Source organism: Electrona antarctica, assembly GCF_951216825.1.
Source record: "Electrona antarctica genome assembly, chromosome: 1".
In the NCBI taxonomy this organism is placed as follows: domain Eukaryota; kingdom Metazoa; phylum Chordata; class Actinopteri; order Myctophiformes; family Myctophidae; genus Electrona; species Electrona antarctica.
The window spans coordinates 7,707,237-7,723,005 of NC_136806.1; the positions used below are offsets into that span (position 1 = coordinate 7,707,237).

Here is a 15,769-nt window from a genome sequence, read left to right on the forward strand (position 1 = left end):
TTAGTTCAATGTTTGTTTTGTAAATGCATTGACAATGAAGGGACATTTTTTTTTCATAATGTGTCATATTGTCTCTTTATTACTTGCAGAGCACGCAAGTAAGGCGGTCGTGCCGGCTTTTTTATGCCTATGCCCGTGGTACTGATTGAGAGTGACGTAATGAAGATATGTATCAATGCCAGGGTATAACTGGCTTTTGATGGTGACGTATTAAAGATATGTTTCAGTGTCGGGTGGATTAAAGGTAATGTATCTATGTATACATGTATGTAATCTGAAACCTATCTTTATTACGTCACCATCGAAAACCAGTTATATCTCAGCATTGATACATATCTTCATTACGTCACTCAAAATCAGTATATATACTACGGCATACGAATAAAAAAGACAGCCGACCACATTATAGTACTTTTCAACTTACATACATACGTTACCCGTTAACTAACCAGTATTGAAACATATCGTAATTACGTCACCATTGACGGCCAGTTATAATAACACAACTTTAGTATTTACAGAGAGGCGTACAGAAAACCTATGATAGAGTCATGGAGAGGTTTTACTGGCCAGGCGCAAATGCGCTATTGAAGAGTTTTGCAGAAGTTGCCCAGAATGCCAACTCACCGGCCCAGCGCAACCTATTGATTCCACTCCATATAATGCCATTATAGTGCCATTTTAACGTATAGCGATGGACATAGTGGGGCCGCTGCCCAAGTCAGCGCGAGGGCACAAGTATATGTTTGTGATTGTCGATTATGACACCCGGTACCCTGAGGCCATCGGTGTACCATCAAAAGCCAGTTATAACCCGGCATTGATACACATCTTAATTATGTCACCATCAACATCAAACTTGCGCGCTCTGCTTGCACACTAGTAGGCCATTTATGGCCAAGCGCAAGTAGGCACTCGACAGAGTGCAATTCTAGTTGTTAATGGCGTTTAATGTTTGCACCATTTGTTTTACATCCCCTAATCAACATGAGTTAGACTTTAATATATTAGCGCCCCTCACTTCACACGGGTGTGATTTTTTGATCTACTGACCAGCTTGGCCAGACTGACTGACTGAAATCTACGTCATCTTGTCCCTAACACAAACTTTAAATGGAGTTGGTACAACATATGTTCAGGAGGAAGACTACGCTGTCAAGCTAAGATCGTTGGTTACCTCCGCCACCTAATCCATGCTAATTCCATTCCTAGGCCTGCCTCAGGTATCGAGCTCAATCAACTTCACCACAGTTACAATTTAACTCCACCTGCCATGGTAACTCTCAGCCACTCACCGAGGCCTCGCTGCCATGGCAACTGTCAAGCTCTCCGCCCAATCTCCGCCCTCGCTCCATCATGAGAAGAGTATATATGCCAGTCTGTTTCACCTGCCACTCGTGCATTGTATCTCGTACCCCTCCCTCCCTCCCATTTCTTGTACTCACACTTGTTCTCCAGTTTCAGGTTCCAGACGGGGGTCTCGGATTGGAGGCGTGTCCTCATGCGACCAGAAGGACGCACCGCTACTCAGACCCCAGGCCAAACACTCCTAACCCCCTAGTCTTCACCTTCATCCTCCCCCCCTCACTCTCTCTGTAGCGCCACTTCATCCCACCTCTCATCCTCACTCCCCCCACCCCACCTACCCCTCCTCACTCATTCATCCATCCATTCCCCTCGGATCCTCTCACTCATCCCCCCCCCCCCCCTCTCCCGTGCCCTCATCCTCAACCCCTTCCCCTCATGTCATTCATGCACGTCTACTCTAATGCCTATTATTGGCACCTTACTGGGTGCTACTACTAATAACACAACTATGATTGCTTTTTGTACTGCATTGGATTGATGCCAACAGATTAATTACGTTGTACATGTGTATAACAGTGTTAAATGACAAAATAAAATCCATCCATGGACCCCTGGGTATATGTGTGCATGTCAACTCATCTTATGAAGCAGTATTTGACTGCCCCACACTATTATCCACTCAGATTTCACACCCCATATTATTTTATACATGAATCCATTGTGCTGACTAATAATACATGATATCGGAGTACCAAACGTTGCATTGTGATGTTACATTCCTGAAACGATTATGCTAAATAGAAACAAGAAGATGTAAACAAGGCAGAGCTAACAGGTTAGCTTGGCTAACGACATCTGTTTGGCTAGATTATAGCTCCTATTTCTTTCATCAGATCAACACATAACATAGAGCCTATTAAACATTATACATCTGTTTAGTCCTATTTCTTTCATCAGATCAACACATAACATAGAGCCTATTAAACACACAACATTATACATCTGTTTAGTCATTATGTTGCATAAAGCATAATATAAGATTACCTCTGTGCTGTAAACTGCTGCGGAGAGCACCTCTGTGCAGTAAACTGCTGTTTTGAACGTTGTTCAATAAAGTTTGGATACGTGATGACGTCAGTCTCCTGCGCGAAGGACCCCGAGCAGATCTGGCACCCGAGCCGATCTAGTACTCACACCGTTACTAGGACGACGGACGCGCGATTTCGTTTTGATCTGATTTCGTGTTAAACTTGTTCACTGGCTCTTTCTAGATTAACAAGGCAGAAGCGGTGAAGGTGAAGAAGCCTGCTGCTAAGACCGCAGTCAAAGCGAAGAAGCCTGCAGCAGCCAAGAAACCCGCAGCGGCTAAGAAGCCCATGAAGAAGGCTGTAGCAAAGAAGCCCGCAGCCATAGATATATATCTATGCCCGCAGCCGCCAAGAAATCACCCAAGAAAGCCAAGAAGCCTGCCGCCAAGAAAGTAGTAGCTAAAAGCCCGAAAAAGGCCACCAAGAGCCCCAAGAAAGTGGCTAAGAAGCCCGCAGCAGCCAAGAAGGCTCCAGCCAAGAAGGTTGCCAAACCCAAGGCAGCAAAGAAGGCAGCGCCCAAAAATAAGTAAACTGTCTGTTCCATCTTTATACCCCAAAAAGGCTCTTTTAAGAGCCAACCACATTGTTTTATAAGAGTATCCTCACTTTACAACATGATCCCATGTTGAGCATTGGAATAATAACCAGTTTATACTTCAAATATCACACACAGATGATATCGATGATAACAAATATTACAAAGAAACGTTTTTTAGCTCGCCTGTATATTCTAATATGTCTCTCACAATACATAATTACCTAATTTTGCTAATTTTACCATAAATCACTGTTTGGTTTAAAATGACCATTGAATAGTGGACATTATAGTTACAAATCATTTACATTATAAATAGTAACCCTGGTCTGCCCACATCGTCTCAAATACGCAAGTCAAGGAGTTATTAATGCTGTCAAATGGTGTTTACAAATGCATTTGGTAACAGCACATGCACATGGCAGCGGTGGCAGCGGTGGCCGAACGGATAGCGGCGTAGCCTCGGTCCCAGGCTCACTTAACTGCGAAAAAGAAGAGCCTGGTCACAACCTAGGACAAATAAGCTATCTAAGGCAGGACTTCCGCCGTGTAACCCCCCCCCGGAAGTTAAAGTTTTTTGACCAATCGCCGCGTTGTGTTCCCGAAAATGTATTCCCGCTGAAATGATCATTGGGTGGGGACTAGTAAACACAGCCGCACCGCGTGACGTAGTTATTTTACACGCAACACTTCCGCCACTTCCGCTGACGGGTCCTCATTCACAACGGCGTTTACGCTCATAGGTCCTCATTCACAACGGCGTTTACGCTCATAAAGTGACGTTACGTGAGCGGAGCGTGAGCGGACAGGCATTTACGTGGATTCCCACATTACGTGGGAATTCATGAACTTGAACGTGAACTTGACGGTGACGTGGGTTGGTCGGAAATTCCGCTGAAAGCTGCGCCACCTCTCATGGTCGTGTACGGCTTGCGTAGATTTATTAAGAAGGCTTTAGTCTTCATGCTGAATCAATTAAAAGTCCCCAAATCTCAGATAAAATATGTAGGCATGTGTCCCCAACATTGGTCGCACATAAAAAAAATATAGCCTATATAAAAGCCAAGTATCACTTGTATGCCTAAATGCATGCATTCTAGAGGCAGGTTAGCCTAGAGTGCCATACAGAAACTGCCCCTGCAAGCCCGACACCTTTTTTATTTATTTATTAGGATATTTCTAGCATGCGCGATTGCGCTGCTCACTTGACAGCTTTCTACTCGCAGTGCAACGCGCTGTGAGCTTGTAGATCGGCTCTCGCAGTCTCGCGGACTCGCGCTGCATGTTAAAAAACAAACTCACAATTATAATAAGAACATACACTTATCTGCATTCTGCACTGTACGAATCCAACGTTGTTTAGTGTAGTAATGTCTGCAGTATAGGCCTATTTAAATTGTTTCGTTATGGAGCTCCTTTGAGTCAGTCTGACTGTCGGTGCGTGTGTGTGTGTGTGTGTGTGTGTGTGGGGGGGGGGGGGGGGGGGGATTAGCCCTATATAAAAAAAAGAAGACCACATTAGCCTATTTGAATGAATGGCATCAGCGTGTTTGAAAGTCGGCCAGTCATATCATAGTTTTAAGCCAGCTCACCTCCACTCGCGCTTGTTCACAAACATGACGGACAGACAGACAAGAAAGGCTGTTGATGATGATTATTATTACCACTGTAACTCGCTGATCAGCATGTTGACATGCAGAGACTCAGCCAAAGTTTCACGTAGGCCTAAATGCATTTGCTGCAAGCACCTATCTGCCTCCATTTGCGTCGTGGTATTAATTTATAATATGTATATTGATCACATGCGGACGCCACACAGAATAGCCAACTCTTACCTGCAGCTGAGGAAACATACAACGTAGTTGGGTCGGATGAAATATAGCCTTAAGTCCAAATCCCACAAGAAAAAAAAGAAAGAAAATATGTCCTGTGTCCATGCATGTTTGCTTTCCAAATCCGACAGTGCAGGGCAGGGAATCAATCACCGCAGTAGACTAATCAATAGGGCCTTTTATCATTGCCGAGTTTTAATATAGCATTTGGTTGTGTGGTGAACAATACAAATTAACTTCTTTCTCATTATGTGAAAGTAACTGTAACATCAGTTAACTTATTAACGTTTTGACATTTAACAAGGAGTGAAGCAATGCGTGCCAAGTTGGCAAGTTTCGTTTATAATTATATACAAAACTTGCGCTGTTTGCTTGAAGATCTGTCCATGCAGAGACCCGCCTGTCAAAATTAACTGCTCTACAAGCTCATCGCGGCTGTTGTATATAATTTAAAGCCCGGTGCAGGCTATGATGACGTATTTCGATATTTCCTGTTGCCTTATATGGTGTGGGATGGGCGTTCTAACCAGGCGACACCAGGCGAATCGCTTGGGAAAAATGCGGAAAGGCTACACTCTGCGATCCGCACAAATGAAGTGATTACACCAGCTTCCCTGAATACGACGGGAGCAAATCGCAGCGTGATCGGACAGAGAAATACGATGATATTTAGTATCTGTTTACGCATACGTTACACTGCGGTGTATTTCTCCTTTGTGAATGAGGACCATAAAGTGACGTTACGTGAGCGGAGCGTGAGCGGACAGGCATTTACGTGGATTCCCACATTACGTGGGAATTCATGAACTTGAACGTGAACTTGACGGTGACGTGGGTTGGTCGGAAATTCCGCTGAAAGCTGCGCCACCTCTCATGGTCGTGTACGGCTTGCGTAGATTTATTAAGAAGGCTTTAGTCTTCATGCTGAATCAATTAAAAGTCCCCAAATCTCAGATAAAATATGTAGGCATGTGTCCCCAACATTGGTCGCACATAAAAAAAATATAGCCTATATAAAAGCCAAGTATCACTTGTATGCCTAAATGCATGCATTCTAGAGGCAGGTTAGCCTAGAGTGCCATACAGAAACTGCCCCTGCAAGCCCGACACCTTTTTTATTTATTTATTAGGATATTTCTAGCATGCGCGATTGCGCTGCTCACTTGACAGCTTTCTACTCGCAGTGCAACGCGCTGTGAGCTTGTAGATCGGCTCTCGCAGTCTCGCAGACTCGCGCTGCATGTTAAAAAACAAACTCACAATTATAATAAGAACATACACTTATCTGCATTCTGCACTGTACGAATCCAACGTTGTTTAGTGTAGTAATGTCTGCAGTATAGGCCTATTTAAATTGTTTCGTTATGGAGCTCCTTTGAGTCAGTCTGACTGTCGGTGCGTGTGTGTGTGTGTGTGTGAGGGGGGATTAGCCCTATATAAAAAAAATAGAAGACCACATTAGCCTATTTGAATGAATGGCATCAGCGTGTTTGAAAGTCGGCCAGTCATATCATAGTTTTAAGCCAGCTCACCTCCACTCGCGCTTGTTCACAAACATGACGGACAGACAGACAAGAAAGGCTGTTGATGATGATTTTTATTACCACTGTAACTCGCTGATCAGCATGTTGACAGAGACTCAGCCAATTAAAGTTTCACGTAGGCCTAAATGCATTTGCTGCAAGCACCTATCTGCCTCCATTTGCGTCGTGGTATTAATTTATAATATGTATATTGATCACATGCGGACGCCACACAGAATAGCCAACTCTTACCTGCAGCTGAGGAAACATACAACGTAGTTGGGTCGGATGAAATATAGCCTTAAGTCCAAATCCCACAAGAAAAAAAAGAAAGAAAATATGTCCTGTGTCCATGCATGTCCTGGATATATTTGCTTTCCAAATCCGACAGTGCAGGGCAGGGAATCAATCACCGCAGTAGACTAATCAATAGGGCCTTTTATCATTGCCGAGTTTTAATATAGCATTTGGTTGTGTGGTGAACAATACAAATTAACTTCTTTCTCATTATGTGAAAGTAACTGTAACATCAGTTAACTTATTAACGTTCTGACATTTAACAAGGAGTGAAGCAATGCGTGCCAAGTTGGCAAGTTTCGTTTATAATTATATACAAAACTTGCGCTGTTTGCTTGAAGATCTGTCCATGCAGAGACCCGCCTGTCAAAATTAACTGCTCTACAAGCTCATCGCGGCTGTTGTATATAATTTAAAGCCCGGTGCAGGCTATGATGACGTATTTCGATATTTCCTGTTGCCTTATATGGTGTGGGATGGGCGTTCTAACCAGGCGACACCAGGCGAATCGCTTGGGAAAAATGCGGAAAGGCTACACTCTGCGATCCGCACAAATGAAGTGATTACACCAGCTTCCCTGAATACGACGGGAGCAAATCGCAGCGTGATCGGACAGAGAAATACGATGATATTTAGTATCTGTTTACGCATACGTTACACTGCGGTGTATTTCTCCTTTGTGAATGAGGACCATGGTCTTTTCAGCGTAGGTCTTGGCCAGGGTGATAGCGGCGCGGTCTAGATACCGGAAGGTTCCCAGTTCGAATCAGCCGTCCGACACGTTAAAATTACCACCGCTGAAATGCCCTTGAACAAGGCATCAACCACTACGATGAAATGTGTTCTATGAGCAGGGCCTGGCTGGAAACAAGTTCTTGAGCTTAGCCCAGATACCCTGGGTAAATATAGATTTCATTTCATTTCACATATAAATTATTGTATCAGTCTCTTGGGTTGACAAAACATTGAATATATATGAACAGCAAGTATATGCTATAGCAGGGGTCCTCAATAAACTTGACAAAATAAGTATTGGTTGGTTGGTTGGTTGGGAGGGGATCCGATTCCTATAAACTTGCCTTGGTTTGACTGTACTAAACAGGCATAGAGCCCCGCTCTACACTGGCCGCTGCGTGGCCCGTGTCACGCTCATGGGACCGGACCTTAGTCTTTTTCAAAAATGATTAGTGGACCTTCATCATTTCTAGTTGAGGACCCCCGTGTTATAGTAATAGTATAGAGGAGTTGACTAGCAACTAGCAATATAATAACTTTAAACATGGTGATGTGACCAAGGGGGAGGAGTGTGTGTGGGGGTGGTTACGCCCACGCAGCTGTGTCTGCCTGTCCTCCCTTACGTCCTCAGAACACACATAAAAAGGCAAGGCTCTGAACTCTCAAGTCATTCTATTTTCTATCTCTTCAACTACATTACTACTCAAAATGTCAGGTCGAGGTAAGGGAGGAAAAGGTCTTGGAAAAGGAGGCGCCAAGCGTCATCGCAAGGTTCTTCGTGATAACATCCAGGGAATTACCAAGCCCGCTATCCGCCGTCTTGCTCGCCGTGGCGGCGTGAAGCGTATCTCCGGTCTGATCTACGAGGAGACCCGCGGTGTCCTCAAGGTGTTCCTGGAGAACGTGATCCGTGACGCCGTCACCTACACCGAGCACGCCAAGAGAAAGACCGTGACCGCCATGGATGTTGTCTATGCTCTGAAGAGACAGGGACGCACTCTGTACGGCTTCGGAGGTTAATGATGCTGACTTGATTTACCAACGACCCAAAGGCTCTTTTAAGAGCCACCCACACCTTCTTTAAAGAGTATTACCCAATTTTATACTCTTAATGAGCTACCATTAACTTAGTAGTGTTGTGTATTTATTACTGTTTAATCATGTGGTAGGGCAGGATCCAGTGGTGCTACACACACACACACACACACACACACACACACACACACACACGCATACAAAACAATTGCCCCGAATAACGAATACAATATTTAGGAATTAGGATAGAAAACATAATTGCAGATCTACAAGCTGTTCAGCCTTCCAAATATAGAGGTTAAGAAGACAGTAGCCTCTGACTGAATGTAATAGTTGGCGCCACAAACTGGCAATCAAATGTTCAAGTTTATGGGAAACATCATTGCATAACTATGAATTTGGATGTTTCTTACAATTCCAGACAAGAGGACCGCTCTGTATATTAAAAATCACACCCGTGTGAAGTGAGGGGCACTCTTATCATCTAACTCAAGTTGCTATGATTAGGTGATGTAATGGTGATGTAAAACAAACTGTGACAAAACAAACATTACATTATCTTTATTGTCAATCGCGTTTTTAAAACAAACATTGAACTAAAAACAAACATTAATTATCCCTTCATTGTCAATACATGTCGTTTTTAAAACAAACATTATAGGAGGGGATAAAAACAACTATCAAAACAACAATACAACAGTTTCTAATAATTCTGGTAAAGCTTGTACACTCTGGATGAATGAAATGTGGGGCCAATAAAGAACATGTTAATTAATGTAGTAGTTAATCCGGTTCCTGCAAAATGCTTACCACTAGCTTTCTTCACAGATGTGTTCATAAAGGTGTCTACTATCACAGAAAAAAATGTTCCAACCCAACTCCCTTGGGAAACTTTGTGTCAGCTGCTGAAAGTTGGGGTACCATTATCAATACCACATAGGCCTATGAACACATCTGTGAAGAAAGCTAGTGGTAAGCCTTTTTTTTCCAGATTTGCCATAATTTACTTAAGCTAATTTTCGCTTATTATTAGTGATGAGAACCATCATCTTTCATCAACCATCATCTTTCAATTACATAAGAACACACCATGCTGCCTGAGCTCTCTATTTTGGCTTTATAAGCACAGAGCAGAATTATTATCATAATAGTAACAATTCATTAACTTATTATTATATTAATACTAACGCTGGGAATATTGTCATGTCTCAATGATTATGCAGATATAGATATACCTTTATCATCGGGAAATGTGGGTGTCATAGCAGCAACATCAGTCATAAAGGAGGATCAATGCAAAATCGAAAACAAAACACAATATGATAAAAAGGGGCTTTAAATTGTACATTTACCATACATATTAATAATGTATAAAGGGGCTAGTATATTTAGCCCCTCACAATGTTACAGGGACAATAGAGCACACGAGCGGGGAAACATAATACAGAAAACAAAGACTCGTTGTGGCAAGATCAGCCAATCAAATGCTAGGAGTCACACGCTTCATTTGCATTTGCTCTGTATAAATAGTGGTACGAGAGCGCCCTCTTACACATTCTTCACTGCAACTTAACTATTCTATTGAATACAATCACCATGCCTGAAGTAGCAAAGCCAGCGCCCAAGAAGGGCTCCAAGAAAGCCGTCACCAAGACCGCCGCAAAGGGCGGCAAGAAGCGCAGAAAGGCCAGGAAGCAGAGCTACGCCATCTACGTGTACAAGGTCCTGAAGCAGGTCCACCCTGACACCGGTATCTCCTCCAAGGCCATGGGCATCATGAACTCCTTCGTCAACGACATCTTTGAGCGCATCGCCGGTGAAGCCTCCAAACTGGCTAACTACAACAAGCGCCGCACCATCACATCCAGGGAGATTCAGACCGCCGTCCGCCTGCTGCTCCCCGGTGAGCTGGCCAAGCACGCCGTGTCTGAAGGCACCAAGGCTGTGACCAAGTACACCAGCTCCAAGTAAACTGTTCTATCTGCTATTTAAAACAACGGTCCTTTTAAGGACCACCCATATTTTCCAAGAAGAGTTTATCCTAATATGTATATAATCAACATTACAATGCATGTCGGCTAAACCACTACCAGTTAGTCCACGTCTGACATTAATGTGAATACATGCAGTCCTCAGACATGGTGTAGATTAAAGTATTGTATAGAAGTCACTAGATATGCAAGCATAGCATTTAGACTAGAGCGTATGTGTGTATATAGGCCCTCAATGTTCATACAATGGAGCGCACGAGCGGGAAAAGAATGCATTAACTACCACCATTATACAGCAGTGTAGGTTAATTTTACTTTTCCAGGTCAAACTGAAGAAATTAAGCAATAACCCGCTGTGCTGTTAATGATTGCAGACATGTGGTCAGACTAGATAGAAAGTTAAGCTATAAAGTGCGCATTTATGATATTGGAAGTCACGATTATGTAGAAATAGTGGGTGGCTCTTAAGAGCCTTTGTGGGAGTTTATTCAGTCGAAATGAAGCGGCTTTCTCGGTTTAAAGTATGTATTATGAACTAGGAAGGGTAATGCAGACATATATGGTCAGACTGTGACAGGGAACATGCACAAGTATGTCTTATGAACTAGGAAGCGTAATAGCGATGCCCTTATAAAGTCAAGTGAGCTTACTTTGATGGGGATATTGGAAACTACTCTCATATAGAAATAGTAGGTGGCTCTTAAAAGAGCCTTTGTGGGGTTTATTCAGTCGAAATAAAGCATGTTTATTTCTTGGCAGCTTTCTCGGTCTTCTTGGGCAGCAGAACAGCCTGGATGTTGGGCAGCACACCGCCCTGAGCGATGGTCACTCCACCCAGCAGTTTGTTGAGCTCCTCGTCGTTGCGGACGGCCAGCTGGAGGTGACGGGGGATGATACGAGACTTCTTGTTGTCACGGGCAGCGTTTCCAGCCAACTCCAGGATCTCAGCGGTCAGATACTCGAGGACAGCCGCCAGATAGACCGGGGCGCCGGCACCGACTCTCTGGGCATAGTTGCCTTTACGCAGCAGCCTGTGAACACGACCCACGGGAAACTGGAGCCCGGCACGGGATGAGCGGGTCTTAGCCTTCGCCCTGGCCTTTCCTCCGGTTTTCCCTCGTCCACTCATTTTGTAGACTTATTTGTAGAATAACGAAAGTTCAAAGAAAATAATGTGGTGGAGGAGAGGCGTGCGAGACCTTTTATATGTTCAGCTTAGTAAACTCTGTGTGGGGTTGTGCGCCCCACCAATCATAGAGACGGATGAGAGTGCGGGCTGAGTGTGTATGAGCTTCCCACCAATCACTGCTAGTGGTGTGATCGATTCCTCCCAGTCTAAACTCTGACTCCTCCCAAAGAGGGAGGTTCCTGACACACATCTTCAACAACACAGAAAACTGTGTTTTCTAGCTTCTGCTGATTGGCCAGGCCGTTTTGTGGCCGGGCATCAAGTCTGCTTGAGAGTTCCCAGATGGGAGCAGGAGGGGGGAACCCAGTGTACTCTCTGCTGCCCCATTTGGCGGAGTCAGGTTACCTCCTGGTACCACAGCACCTCAAAGGCCCTTCAAACTAGGCTCCAGACTTCCCAAAACAAACTGGTCAGGCTCTTATTTGGCCTCACCCCCCCGAACCCACCTCACCCCTGCCCACTTTGACAGGCTGGAATGGCTTAGGGTAGACGACAGAGTACAGCATCTTGCAATGGGTCTGGTCCACAAGATTCGATACTCCACCAAGATACCCATGTACCTGTCTAGATACATCCTTAATGTTAACGAAGTCCACACCCATAACACCAGAGGAAGTGCAACAAACCATGTACAACCCAGATTCGGCACAAACAAGGGATTAAATTATTTTCGCTCCTATGCCACCAAAATGTGGAGCGCCCTACCAACAGTCATTAAGACATGCAAATCCCTTGACTCCTTCAAAACCACTCTCAAAGGGCACCTATGGACGGCTGCAATTCGAAACTGGCCTCCCTCACTGTTATGTTTCTTTTCCCTTTTTACCTCCCTTATGATGAATTCCTGTTCTGTTCTTTGACTATATATAGAAGTGTCTATTTGTACGTCTCTAAATGTTTTGATGAATTGAACAAGGTGGACCCTCTTGTAAACAAGTGTAATGCTTAATTGGGTTGTCCACTCACAGTTAACAGTCTTTGTATTGAGTTTGTGCTTGAAATGTACTGTAATTCTGCAAACTGTTATAAAAAGTATGTAACATGGAGTATCTATATAATTAGACTATACATCTAAACTATACTACATATATATATATATATATATATATATATATATATATATATATATATATATATATATATATACTATAAAGTGCTATGACTACATAAAATGCAATTATAGTGCTGTCTATGTAACATGCTATAAGTCTATACAATGCTATAAAAGGGGCTAAGGCAAGTGCTACGGGCGAATACGAGACATCTCACCCCGGTGAGTTGTCTTCACTTTTTGACATGTCGGGGTGAGTTGTCCGGACAGCTCACCCCGGACAGCTCACCCCGGAAAGTGAAGACAGCTCACCCCGGAAAGTGAAGACATCTCACCCCGGTGAGATGTCTTTACTTTCCGGGGTGAGCTGTCTTCACTTTCTGACTTTGCGGGGTGAGTTGTCTGTACTTTCCGTGGCACCCATTACAGTAGGCATAATTCAATTTCGGATCTAACTATCGGTTCCTACAGACGTGCGCAGTCACGGCTAATTATTTATTTATTTAACAGTAAAATCCGGTGAAACACTTGTAAGGAGTAGAGCGTCTCTCTCTCTCTCTCTATGCAGCATTGAGGGGGGGGGGGGGGGGGGTCGTTTGTGGATAATGTTTGCGCTTCAAAGGCAGAGTCTGACGGCTGTACAAAGTTGCTAATTAGACGCACAACGGACGCATGATCAATCAATCACAGTTCTAATAGGCCTATACTGACTGAATTACATCTGAATAGCAAAGCAATATTGATGATGATCTTGCTACTGCTAGTTACATTAGCATGTGAGAAAAGTGACAGCCATCTGGAGTAACCAAATTGAGAGGGGTTCAGTTCACATTTCTTCAGAAGTTTGCACACACACACACACACACACACACACACACACACACACACACACACACACACACACACACACACACACACACACACACACACACACACACAAGCCTTGAATTCATGGTGATCTTTTGTTTAAAGACATTTTCAACAATTTAAGATCTCCATTTTGGCAGGAATATGCTTGGAAGATGGAAACAATGTTGCACATTCATCTAATCATATGGGTAGGCTACTGGGTAGCCTACATACAAACAATAATGTTTGTATTTGTAAGGTTTATTATGCATTTGACCTTGACATACTTAAAGGGATAATGACATCCCCCCCGGGGAGGTATTAAGGCTATTAAATTAGCATCTGTTGATTATGACGCAGCTGCGTATGGTGTCAGAGAACAAGCTACGCCACTACCAGCGAAAGCAGACCAAGGCTACACAGGGCAATCTGGCCCAGTTGTGGAAGGACTTGGAAAGGAACGATCTGACCATCATGGACATGCTAACTCTCGCTTCTGAAGTGAATGCCCCAGTGTGGAGATGAGCACACTGCACTGCACAACTTTTGACCAAAATGGGACAGCACACTGCACACTGCACTGCACACAGCACAACTTTTTTCTTTCTTTTTGTAGATATGACAACTTTTTAGTGCACAACTTTTGACCAAAATGGGACAGCACACTGCACTGCACACAGCACAACTTTTTTCTTTCTTTTTGTAGATATGACAACTTTTTAGTGTTTTTGTAGCAAACTGATGTTTTATTTTATTTTTATGACAACTTTTTACTATATTTTTTAGTTTACATTTTTTCTATACTTAACTTTTTTCTATATTTCTTTGTACAAACTGATGTTTTTCTAAACTTTTGATGTTTACCTTTTTTTGATATTTTTTGTACAAACTGCTGTTTGAACTTTGTTTACAATGTTTCTATATTTAAATAAACTACATTACATTTGACCGTACATTTGACTCTTGTGTTATATTCTTGTGAAATATTCAGTAAAGTATAGCTCAAAGGCTACATATTCAGTCAGACTTTTGGTGAGTTGTCCTGACAACTCACCCCTAAACGTGAAGACATCTCACCCCGAAAGTGGCCAAAAGTGAAGACATCTCACCCCGGAAAGTGAAGACATCTCACCCCTAAAAAAGCAGGGGTGAGATGTCTTCACGTTTAGGGGTGAGTTGTCTGGACAACTCACCAAAAGTGAGTTTAGGGGTGAGTTGTCTTGTTACCCTACGGGCCATGATGGAGTGGTGGGTTTTCAGACTACGGCGGAAGTTTGACCACATTGATATGTTGTGAATATATGAGTGTTAATTATGCATTAAGAGAAGAAACGTCCACTTATTTTTACACACATACATCCCTGTGTCATGTGTTATTGTCACAAGTAGAAATGTTTATTTATTTGCACCGTGTCATAACATAGAGCAATGTATTTTCTTTTTTCAGTTGCTGCAAACTACTGTTCCATAGTATTTATTAGCTATTATTATTATTTATTAGCTATTACTATACAGCAGCCCCAGTCAGAAGAGAGAGTTCCGATCCAATCGTTGCCAGTGATGCATGGTACCTCCCCAAACAAGGCGGTCCCTGTCCACTGACCAACCAGAGGACGACTGCGTCTCCGAGCCGCTAATAAAAGGCACCAGTTTGCCCTTCAGAAAATATTCTACTACTCACAGGCTTGTTAGAAGAAGCAATGGCAAGAACCAAGCAGACCGCTCGTAAATCCACCGGCGGCAAAGCGCCCAGGAAGCAGCTCGCCACCAAGGCAGCTCGTAAGAGCGCCCCGGCGACCGGTGGAGTGAAGAAGCCTCACCGTTACCGTCCCGGTACAGTGGCTCTGAGGGAGATCCGTCGTTACCAGAAATCCACCGAGCTGCTGATCCGCAAGCTGCCCTTCCAGCGCCTCGTGAGGGAGATCGCCCAGGACTTCAAGACCGACCTGCGCTTCCAGAGCTCCGCCGTCATGGCTCTCCAGGAGTCGGCCGAGGCTTATCTGGTCGGTCTGTTTGAAGACACCAACCTGTGCGCCATCCACGCCAAGAGGGTGACCATCATGCCCAAAGACATCCAGCTGGCCCGTCGTATCCGTGGAGAACGTGCTTAAACTCATCTGTTACTGTCAAACCCCCCAAAACGGCTCTTTTAAGAGCCACCCAAATGTGTTATTTAAAGAGCTATTATCCTTTGATATTGACTAGTTATGCACTTTAAACTAACTTCACAGCTGCTGAAATTATGTCTGCATGCCAACTCTTGCAGTATCTTTCTTGGTACATACTCAATTTCATAGTGTGCAATACACAAATGCTGCAACTTGATCATGTACATG

General features: G+C 43.7%; 4 protein-coding genes across 4 annotated transcripts; 3 read left to right on the forward strand and 1 right to left on the reverse strand.

Moving 5' to 3' along the window:
• Positions 1-8,026: 8,026 nt before the first annotated feature.
• LOC306921875 (histone H4) lies at positions 8,027-8,338 on the forward strand (the record flags this gene model as incomplete). Its single annotated transcript, XM_079499177.1, has 1 exon — positions 8,027-8,338. The coding sequence occupies one exon, from the start codon at positions 8,027-8,029 to the stop codon at positions 8,336-8,338; it is 312 nt and encodes a 103-aa protein (XP_079355303.1).
• A 1,609-nt stretch (positions 8,339-9,947) lies between these two features.
• LOC306921801 (histone H2B 1/2-like) lies at positions 9,948-10,329 on the forward strand. Its single transcript, XM_079499105.1, has one exon. The coding sequence runs from the start codon at positions 9,950-9,952 to the stop codon at positions 10,322-10,324; it is 375 nt and encodes a 124-aa protein (XP_079355231.1). The 5' UTR covers positions 9,948-9,949; the 3' UTR covers positions 10,325-10,329.
• A 760-nt stretch (positions 10,330-11,089) lies between these two features.
• LOC306921778 (histone H2A-like) lies at positions 11,090-11,473 on the reverse strand (the record flags this gene model as incomplete). The annotated part of the gene is made up of 1 exon (XM_079499072.1): positions 11,090-11,473. The coding sequence occupies one exon, from the start codon at positions 11,471-11,473 to the stop codon at positions 11,090-11,092; it is 384 nt and encodes a 127-aa protein (XP_079355198.1).
• A 3,660-nt stretch (positions 11,474-15,133) lies between these two features.
• On the forward strand, positions 15,134-15,555 carry LOC306921722 (histone H3.2-like; the record flags this gene model as incomplete). Its single annotated transcript, XM_079498991.1, has 1 exon — positions 15,134-15,555. The coding sequence occupies one exon, from the start codon at positions 15,134-15,136 to the stop codon at positions 15,542-15,544; it is 411 nt and encodes a 136-aa protein (XP_079355117.1). The 3' UTR covers positions 15,545-15,555.
• Positions 15,556-15,769: the final 214 nt, after the last annotated feature.